This window comes from Olea europaea, unplaced genomic scaffold, assembly GCF_002742605.1.
Source record: "Olea europaea var. sylvestris unplaced genomic scaffold, O_europaea_v1 scaffold3367, whole genome shotgun sequence".
NCBI lineage: Eukaryota > Viridiplantae > Streptophyta > Magnoliopsida > Lamiales > Oleaceae > Olea > Olea europaea.
The window spans coordinates 26,327-37,121 of NW_019252661.1; the positions used below are offsets into that span (position 1 = coordinate 26,327).

At 34.4% G+C, this 10,795-nt stretch overlaps 1 protein-coding gene across 2 annotated transcripts; it reads left to right on the forward strand.

Annotated features, from left to right (window-relative positions):
• The first annotated feature begins 1,354 nt into the window (after positions 1-1,354).
• Positions 1,355-8,551, forward strand: LOC111385994 (MADS-box protein defh21). Of its 2 annotated transcripts, none has more exons than XM_023010422.1 (8): positions 1,355-1,400; positions 1,765-1,958; positions 2,759-2,849; positions 2,978-3,145; positions 3,363-3,404; positions 3,485-3,526; positions 3,751-4,012; positions 8,337-8,551. In XM_023010422.1, the coding sequence occupies exons 2-8, from the start codon at positions 1,771-1,773 to the stop codon at positions 8,339-8,341; spliced, it is 798 nt and encodes a 265-aa protein (XP_022866190.1). In that variant the 5' UTR covers positions 1,355-1,400; positions 1,765-1,770; the 3' UTR covers positions 8,342-8,551. The 2 variants fall into 2 exon arrangements, with proteins under 2 accessions (XP_022866190.1, XP_022866191.1); XM_023010423.1 differs by lacking the exon at positions 1,355-1,400 and adding an exon at positions 1,418-1,493.
• The last annotated feature ends 2,244 nt before the right edge of the window (positions 8,552-10,795 follow it).

The window sequence follows — 10,795 nt, forward strand, 5'->3', positions numbered from 1 at the left end:
CTGAACTGAAGGAATATAATAATAACACTTTGTCATCTCCATTTATGACAAGCCTTTGGTCCACTTTCCAAAAATGGATAAATTCAGGATATTTAGTGGGTGGTGGATTGGGGTGCCAGTGTTTGGCTATATGTCAACACCAACAACGTTTTTTTCAACTTGGACTCTTTGCTGCAATTATTACTCACAATCTCCAATTGGGAAAAAAAAGAAAAAAAGAAAAAGTACTTCACAGTTCACGTTGTTATGAACAAGTCCTTCTAACAGTCTTCCTTTAGTAGTCAATATTTTGCAAAACTCAAAATTATTTTACTTCATTATCTTTCAATTTCAATCTTTTCTTCACGCCTTACATCCAACAACTCATGCATGATTTTGGACGGTGATAAAGATAAGAAACGTATTTTAAAATTTTACTTTAGAATTTTTTTTCCCAAATATGTAATCACGATACAAAGGAGGACAAGAGAAAATAAAGGTTAATACATAGTCGGGGGCATGATTCACGGCCGAATTGTGTAGACAATATATGTATGCATGCCCATTTTAGACGAAAAAATACATATAATTATTTACACAATATTTTGTAGGGTTTATTACAAAGTGTTATGCAATTTAATTTGCAATATTGGAAAGTCTTATGTAATTTAATTTGCAACTCAAAATTACTTTAGGAGTATATTTTTTTTTTCTCCAACAATTCACGTGCATGATTTTGGACAATGGTAAAGATAAAAATCTTATTTTAAAAGTATGCTCTACGATTTTTTTGTGAAGATAAGAGGAAGAAAAGGCTCAAACATATTCATGGACATGATTCACGTCAATTAGGCCAAATTTTGTATACATATTGTGGGGAGTACTAGTATTATTTTCAGCTAAAAAAAAATAGATCTACAAAATCTTTTTCACTTGTTAAATATCATGTACGTACCAAACACGTAAAATCTCACATGTTAGTGATAGTAAAATATGTTATAGGCAAATCGAATAAGAATTAACGATATAATTTCCCCTTATTAGGACCTGTTTGAGCTCCACTGTTTCCTCGTTAAAATGAAAAATATGATCGTTATCCATCACATCAAAAGCTACTATATTTGACTTTTTATCTTTTTGTGGGGTCCATAAGGACTATATTTTTCATTCTCATTTTTACAATAATGTGGCTCAAACGGGGGCTAAATGTTAAGAGCATGACCAAAAATGCAAAAGTGATAAAATTCAAATACACCTCTCTGCATATACACATGCACTCACAATTGTGGTTACCAAATTTGATAGGTATGTAACAAATTAAGGAAGATAAGCTGTCTCATATATTCTTTGAAGCTATTCACAATTATACTGCATTATTCATTACAAACCCTAAAATCCAACCAGAGGGCTAAGAAGAAGAAGTAAAGCTTATTAACCTTTGGTTCCTTTTCTCTTTTTAAATCCTTTCCTCTTCTTTCCTTTCTCCTGTTTAAGAATTTCATACTGATAGAGTAGTAAGCTTTATTCTGATCAGCTTCTATTTACGTATTCGATTTTGATGTCAGTTTCTTGCACAGTAGCCATGTTTCTTTACTTTTATAGCTTAAATCTTAAGATAATTGTGTAAAATTTGACTAAACTTTCTGTTCTATATTCTTTTGGTTTTTTATAGCCTTGATCAGTGTTTCTTTCTTGTAAAAGTCTGGGAAAAATTTAGATCAAGAAAAGGTTTTCTCTATTTCAAGGCTTGGACAGTTGAACTAAGAAAACAAACTTTTTTTGTAGGCAAATATGGGAAGAGGGAAGATTGAAGTGAAGCGGATTGAGAACAAAACTAGCAGGCAAGTCACATTCTCAAAACGCAGAACCGGTTTGTTGAAGAAAACCCACGAACTTTCTGTGCTTTGCGATGCCCAAATTGGACTTATTGTGTTCTCAAGCAAGGGAAAGCTTTTTGAGTATTCAAGTTCTCCTTCGAGGTAAAAGAGGATTCTAGATATTAGACAATTTTAATTTATGCACTAGAAATGGTCACAAGGGTTAATATCTTCTAGTATTTGATTTGATGCATTTCATTGTGTAGTTTTTTCATAATTAATTAGATATGGATCCGTCTATTTGAAGATCTTTAAGTGTTCCTCCCTTAATTTCTAGGGTTCTATATGTTCTTCCTTTTTCTCTCTCTACATTTCTCTGTCTCTCTTCAACATGATCAGTACATGCCTCAGTAGATGTGCTCTGGACCATCAATCATCACTGTCTCATTTGACCTATTAATTACCTCAGTTCCTTGACCTTCCTTTTCATCTTGTAAAATAGGGTTTTCTAAAATTTTTCTCTGATTACAGAATTTTGATTAATAATTAGAAGATTACTATCCTAATTTCTGTCTATGCTATATATCTCCTGATTTTTAATGATTATGAGTCTGTGAAAAGTACTCAAAAGAGAAGAAACTGACAATTATTTACCAGAAAGAAGTCTAATAAATTAACCTTTACCTGCCCCAAAAATGGTTTAAATCTACCATTAGAAATGGAAAGATATATATATTTGTTGTGAGTATTATAGATTTTGGAGTCTTCTTAATTTCCATTTCATAATTTACTAAATTGCTCATTTCTTAACTTGACAACGAAAAAATTGATACATCAAATGTTTAATCATATAAATCTCCTAAAGAAGTACTTAAGAATATTGTAATTTGCATACATTTTTTTTCTTATCTTTCACTTATATTCAAATTCTGGCTTCTTGATTATGTTTCTCATTACTGCAGCATGAGGCAGATCATAGAACGTTATATGCAAGCTAAAGGGACTTCTATTCTGCAGCGTGACACCGGGATGGGAGAGGTGTCTAATTACAATGTAAACAAAGTGATCTTAATTATTTAAGTTATTAGTAGTTTCTTCTTAGTAACCAGAATAATCTTTATCTCTACACACACACCTACCTCTTTCTCTCACATGGTGTCTTTTGAACTGAAATCGTGCAGGAGCAACTGCATACAGAGATGAAAAGAATGAAAAGGAAAACTATTGACCTTCAACTGAGCGTGCAGAGGTATCAGGGAAATGTTGATATGAATTCTTTAAAGTTGGAGGAATTGGTTGAACTCGAGCACCAGCTCGAGATATCCGTTAACAAGGTTCGAGCAAGAAAGGTACACTCCCCCCCATTTCCACATCAATTCGAATTTTTCAGAAAAATCATAGCCCTTTACGTTACTGAACCTTAGATGGAAAGCCTGTCTCGAATTTAGTCTTTAAAGCACATTAATTTGCAAATCCTTTAGTGCAACTCGTACTTGCAGTTGATGCTACGTTTTTCTGCTTAATTATCATATTTGTTAATCCCTTATTTGTTGTACTTTTTATCAGTTTCAGCTCCTGAATGAGCAGATTGAAAATCTGAAGAAGACGGTAATTTGTGATTTTACCCGTGTGTATGCGCGTGGATGTTAGTTTTACTGTTTAACTATTTCTCTATGCTGCTGTTACAGGAAAATTTGCTGGAGAAGGAAAACCAAGATATGTACCATTGGGTAATCATTAATGTTAAATTCTTTTTAAGATTTACGAACTGCATATTTCTCTAGATCATTTGTTTGATGTTTTGAATATTGTTTTCCATTCACTTCATAATTTAAATGCTCAATTGGGATTTAAATTAGAGATCCTATTCAACTGGGAAACTAGAAAGTTTATCATACCATTGTATAAACATAATCAAGTAGATTTCACTGATGCTGCAACTTTTCTTGATTAGCTGATGAACAGTCACATTCAGAGTCAAGCAGAAGCAATGGAGCATCACCATCTCCATCACCAACAGGCAATGACAGAACTCAGATTGCTGGAAGAGCAGCCTTTGTTGAATCAGCTTCAAGTTTTTGGACAAGATTTGCAGCCGTCTGCAAATGCTATACCCATGCTTCAACTTGGTACTCTACCTCTTAATAATAACTCGTATCACCTCCAGCCTACCCACCCTAACCTTCAAGAATCTGGCCTGCAAGGCTTTCCGTATGGTATGAACAACCATTTTTTTGCACAATTTTTTGACTGTTCTGGATCATAATATTTTATCGTAAAATGGTTAAAGCTTTACCTTTTTAATATTATTGTTTGTTCTGATTGTGATTTTAGTATGCAGCGGAAATAAGGATAGATTCTATCAAGACCGGATCAGTTCAGTAATAAGAACAGAACAAAGTATATTTTGAGAGAAACTTTTTTTTTTATATATGAATTATTTGATTTGAGTACATGACAAACCTATTTATAGGATAGCATAAGACTACTAAGAGTCACACAATTATGAAGAATAATAATGACTAATAATGATGGTGCCTTTTGGCAACTCCAAAATGTGTTTGTGATGGCTTACTCATGAATCTAGAAAGTAAGCTTGCCGCAAACATCAAATCTGGTCTTGTTGCTGTCAAGTACAGTAAACTTCCAACAAGACTCCTATATTCCTTCTCATTGATTGGCTGGTCTCCATCTTCTTTGGATAATTTTGTGTTCAACGCAACTGGTGTATCAACTGGTTTACACTGCTGCATCTTGAACCTCTTCAAGATATCACTTGCATATTTCTTTTGTGAAATGAAAATACCATTTTCTGTTTGCTCAACCTCAATGCCCAAAAAATACTTCATCTCTCCAAGATTTGTCATCTCAAATTCTTCCTTCAATTTATCAGCAAACAAATCAATTTGCTTTTTACTGTTTCCTGTGATAAGTAAATCATCCACATACATGGATAGAATCAAGATATCAGAATTTTCATCACTCTTCACGTAAAGAGTATGTTCATTTTCACTCCTCCTGAATCCTTTAGCGCATAGATAACCATCTCTTGGCGCCTGTTTCAAACCATACAAGGCCTTTTTCAGCTTGCATACATGATCGAGATAGATTCTAGACTGGAAACCTTCAGGTTGTTCAACAAAAACATCCTACTCCAGTTCACCATTGAGAAATGCGGATTTTATATCCAACTGATGTATCTTCCACTTCTTTTGTGCTGCTAGTGCAATCAATAATCTGATGGTGTCAAACCTTGCAACCGGTGCAAAGGTCTCAAAATAATCAACACCACTTTCTTGTGCAAATCCTCTAGCAACTAACCTTGCTTTGTATTTGTTCACTGTGCCATTTGGATTCATTTTTGCCTTGTAAATCCACTTCACTCCAATCACTTTTCTTTCATCAGGACGAGGTACCAATTCCCAAATCTGATTTTTATGAATCATCTCCATTTCAGTTTCCATTGCATCAACCCATTCAGAATGTTGTTGTGCCTCTTCATAACTGCTGTGTTCAACCACTGCCATATTACACCTCTGATAAATCTCATTCAAAGATCTGGTTCCTCTAGGAGCCGAACTAGATCTTGAAGATTCAGAATTTTCTGCAGTAGGTGCGATAGATTCTATCTCGGAAGACTGAACTTCTGGTGTTGGAGTTGAAGTTTCCACTGGGATAGGAGGAAAAACTGCTACATGTTGCTGTGTATTGGTTTCATTAAAATTCCACTTAGAACTTTCATCAAATTTTACATCACGGGATATCACAACTTTTCCAGTTTCTGGAAGATAGATTTCATAGCCCTTTGTTAGTGAACTATAGCCAATAAAGATCCCCTTCACAGCCTTTTGCTCCAACTTGCTTCTTTTCTGATCTGGGACATGAACATAGCACAAAGACCCAAAAACTTTCAGATGCTTGGCTGTAGGTTTCATTCCACACCATGCCTCAATAGGTGTCATGTTTTTCACAGCTTTTGTAGACAACCTATTTTGCAAATAAACGGAAATATAAACTGCTTCTGCCCAAAACGAATTTGGAAGTCCCTTCTCAGCTAGCATACATCTGGCCATCTCCATGACAGATCTATTTTTCCTTTCTGCCATTCCATTTTATTGCGGAGTGTAGGGAATGGTAAGCTGCCGATGAACTCCATAATCCTCACAGAATTGATTGAAGTTGGTAGATGTATACTCCTTGCCATTATCCGATCTCAAGGTCAGAATTTTACATCCAGATTGTGCCTCTAACATATTCTTGAATTTTTTGAACACATTGAACACATCTAACTTATTTCTCATGAAGTACACCCAACACATTCTTGTAAAGTCATCAATGAATAGCACAAAATACAAATTATGACTCAAGGATGGAGTTTTCATGGGACCACAAATATCAGTATGCACAAGCTGCAATTTTCCAGATGCCCTCCATGCACCATCATTAGAAAATGACTCTCTATGCATTTTCCCCAAACTACAGCTCTCACATACTCCTCCAGATTCATGAATTTTAGGCAAATCTCTCACCATGCCATGAGAATGCACATATGACAAAGACTTGTAATTATAATGACCATATCTTCTATGCCACAAATCAGATTCATCCACATCAACTCTAGACATATTTGCAAGTAAGCTATGCCATTGAATGCTAAAACTTCTATTATGCATAGGCAAACTAACAATTTCAACATCATGAGGATTATAGATTTTGCATTTCATATCTCGAAAATGCACAGCATATTTCTTTTCAAGCATTTGACCCACACTTAGTAAATTTGAATCCAAGCCAGGCACTAAAAGTACTTCATCAATATATCTTGTACCTTTCTTTGTTTGGATAGTAATGGTACCCTTACCTTTGGCTGGTAGGACTCCTCCGCTTCCAATTTTCACCGTGGCCTTCACATTTGTGTCTAAATTGCGAAAAATCTTTTCCATATTGGTCATTGATTGGTGCAACCACTGTCTACAAACCATGTTTCCTTGCTACTCAATTCAGCTCCGTGAACAGTTACAAACAAATGGTTTTCACCATTCCTTTCATGTGCAAATGCTGCTTGCTGATTTTGATTTCTTTGTTGATATTGTGGCTGATTTAGATTCTGCTTTTTGGCTCTACAAAACTTTTCAATATGGCCCACTTGCTTGCAAAATTTGTATTGCTTTGTCTTCCAACACTTCTTCTCAAGATGGTTGGTTTATCCACAATGAATACAAGGAGAAAATGAGTCTCCTTTGCCTTTCTTCTTCCCTTCTTGGTGTTGTTTTCTTCCACTTTCACTTGAACTTTGCGGTTTAAACTTTTTCGCAAGAGCTCCTTCAATAGTTACCTCACATCTTGACGTTAACCTTTGCTCATAGGCTAACAAAGCACCTGTAAGTTCAGTTAAAGAAAGACTAGACAGATCCTTTGTATGCTCTATAGCCGTGGTAACAGCATCAAACTTTTCGGGTAAGGTAATCAACATTTTTTTGCACCACTCTTTTGTCTGGTACGTCCTCTCCATTCAATTTAAGCTGATTTACCACATTAGCCACTCTAGAAGAGTAGTCCTTTACGGATTCAGCATCCTTCATCCTTAGATTTTCAAACTCTCTGCTCAAAGTTTGCAATCTTACTGCTCTCACTTGCTCAGACCCTTTGTTCTCTTCTTTTAATTTATCCCAAGCCTCTTTTGCTGTTGTAACAGCCACAATCTTGGGAAAAATTGTCTCAGTGACAGAAGAGTGCAAGAAGGTAAGAGCCTTCATATTTTTTATTCTACGATCCTTCTCTTGCCTCATTTGATTCACAGTAGGGTCTGCATCCAACTCCTGTGGAGTATAACCTTCTTCAACAATCTCCCATAGATCATGTGCCATCAAGAAAGCCCTCATTCTGACAGACCAATACTCATAGTTTTCGCCTCCAAACATCATGGAGATAGGCATTGAAGTTAGAGTAGAATTTGCCATTTTTCCTCTTTCTCACAGGCCTTTAAGATCAGGAGTGCTCTGATACCAAATGTTTGTTCTGATTGTGATTTTAGTATACAGCGGAAATAAAGATAGATTCTATCAAGACCGGATCAGTTCAGTAATAAGAACAGAACAAAGTATATTTTGAGAGAAACTTTTTTTTATATATATGAATTATTTGATTTGAGTACATGACAAACCTATTTATAGGATAGCATAAGACTACTAAGAGTCACACAATTATGAAGAATAATAATGACTAATAATGATGGTGAATGCATCCATCTCTTCATCTTCCTCTCCAACACTCTTCATCTTTCTCTCTAACACTCTTCATATTTCATCGTGTGGAGAAAACCAAAAGTCTTCAATAATCAACAATTATCGAGTTGCTCCAGTATACCAAACAAATCATAAGTGTGTGCTTATGTTACCACCAATTAGCAGAAAAACGAGCTGGAATTCAAATTCTTGATATAATCATTCCTAGTTAAGAGTGTAACACATATGTGACCAGCAATTTAAAGGGCTTTTTCAGAAATTAGGTGAATATTAATTTTTTAAATTTAATATGCAGTGTGATTCAAGGCATTTGGATGAGAGGGACTGTAGCTGGTTCATCAGGACAAGAAACATATTCAGACACTCTTCTGTTCTTTATTATCGAACAACGTGTTTTCTTAAAATTCTATATGTTTTTACATTAATCTTCTGTGCATGACATTGGAGTGTGGTTATGTAAGTGTGTTTGGTAACTTCGTTTTCTAGAGTAATATATTTTTTCATCTTCAATCATGCGCTATTGAAGCTAGAATTATTGTAATTGCTAGCATGAGACTTGCCTTCAATGAGTACATGTTAAGAGATCTACAGACTAGGCTCCTGTTTGTCATCCATTTTCTCTCATTCTTTTTCATTATTTTTTTTACAATACTCATTTTCAACCACACATTTTTCATTAAAATAATATTGCACGTAAATAAAAAATATTTCTTTCTTTTTTAACCACACATATCAACGTCAATCACTATTTCATAATACATTCATTCCAAATAATGGGTAGCAAACACACCCTAGATACTACGCATTCTGATTAGGTCAACTTCGTAAGTCCATTATTATTATTTTTATCACGGATAAATCTTTTTATACTACAGAGCCCCTCACAAGAGAGGGGTGGGAGGGGGCCCACATCTTGTGAAGTGGTCTATATACTGGAGTGTCAATCTCAATGTATATATAACATGTTTGTTATGATTACTATGTCTCCATGTCAAAATTAGATAATTTGCACGCCTCCCACCTCACTTAGACACGATAGCTGTATTTTAATACAAAGGTCACTTGTGGTTTTGGCTTGTTTTGGTCTGTCAGATGTCTACTAATTTTTAATATTATATAGTCACAAATAATGCTATTTTATGATAAAAGGGTCATATTATTTGGGTTAATGCTTATTGTAAAAAAAAAAAAAAAATTACGAGTCGCATTGCACTATTATTTGACACCATATTTCAGCATAAGTTTCATTTAGGCATCACAAATAATTATTTCAAGGATATATTAGTTGTAAATTAAGCTCTTCATTAAGAAGTCAGAAATGCTTTAACTTTTAGCAGAAATCGACACATTCTTAGATTTCTTAGATGCAGTAGTTTCTTTTAGGCTCTATCTTCGAAATCAAAACCTCTTTCTCCATCACCTGTCACTCACTACTAAGCCACACTAATCACTTTCCCACCATCCAAAGTTGATAAAACAAAAATTGTAATTAGCTGAGTTAAATGGATTGGATTTCTAATACTCAAAAATGCAAATGTTCAAAATAATGCTATGAATCTATTTTTGTCAATTGTTGTAGTTTAGGAGCTTAAAAAGCCCATTGACTATTAAACTTGATAATCCTATAGCCCATGAATACTTGTGAGCTCTCGGCCCAAACACTCCATATTTTCATTGGGCTATAAGGCCCAACACGGAAGATCTAAAAGCTGAATATTGGCATTGATTATTATGAACAAATAAAAATAAAATCAAGAAAAAGAAAAGAGAAAAGAAAGGGGAAAAAAAGAAAGAACAATCATCTTTCCCAATACCCAACCAAGCACCCCATTACGATCGATTCTTGAATCCATCTCATCCCCCCCTCCCCCTCCCCTCCCACATCATCATTGCCATTGGCAAGAGAAGTTTTTAGCATTAAATCTAAAAAAATAACATAACCTAGATATGTAGATTTTGAAGTACTTTCTAACCTAGGTAGTTGTTTGGAAATGATGATTAAATTCATGGGTTGAGACGGCAATGACGAAGACGACGGCACTGCAACTAAATTCACATCTTAAAGAAGAAGAAGAGGAGATAAATACCGAAGAAAACTAGGAAGAAATAAAGTTTTGAAATTAAATTACTTATTGTCACATCTTGTAAGTCTTGCGAGTTTTTAGAATCTTTTGTAAATGAAGACATATTATCTGGAAAAATCCCCGATTGCCAGTGGTGGGGAAACCAAGGCGATTTGCCGTTGGTTACATTGGAAAAAGGGGGGGGGGTTGGAGTGTTATTTTTTGTTTTCTGTAATTTTATTATTATTTTTAAATCAAATAAAAGGTTAAATGATTAATTTGCTCAATCTTTGACCATATAAGAGTCAAATTGATGGTTTCCGTTACAAAAGGCTTTTAGACGCAAATGTTTGAAAGATTTGAAACTCCGATAATAGAAATTAGCACCCTATTTGAGACGCATTCTTTGGAAAAAAAAAAATATTTTTGAACAGCAATTTGATATTATTTTAATCACATATTTTTCAATAAAATAATATTACACGTAAATCTAAAAAAAATTTCTTATTTTTTAACTACACATTCTCCATCAATTTATTATTCTAAAATATATTCTTTTAAAATAGTGTGGCTCATGCACATACTAGAAATTTTAGACTCATCATCATAACATTCAAAAGATTTGGGACCCCAGGTGTATTTACTCTAAAATGAAAAATGGTTCCATTTTTCTCATCAACACATTCCCACC

Coding starts and splice junctions, on each gene's coding strand:
- LOC111385994 (XM_023010422.1), top strand. CDS start 1,771: ATGGGAAGAGGGAAGATTGAAGTGAAGCGGATTGAGAACAAAACTAGC. Junction 1,959..2,758: donor TATTCAAGTTCTCCTTCGAG/GTAAAAGAGGAT, acceptor TCATTACTGCAG/CATGAGGCAGATCATAGAAC. Junction 3,146..3,362: donor ACAAGGTTCGAGCAAGAAAG/GTACACTCCCCC, acceptor ACTTTTTATCAG/TTTCAGCTCCTGAATGAGCA.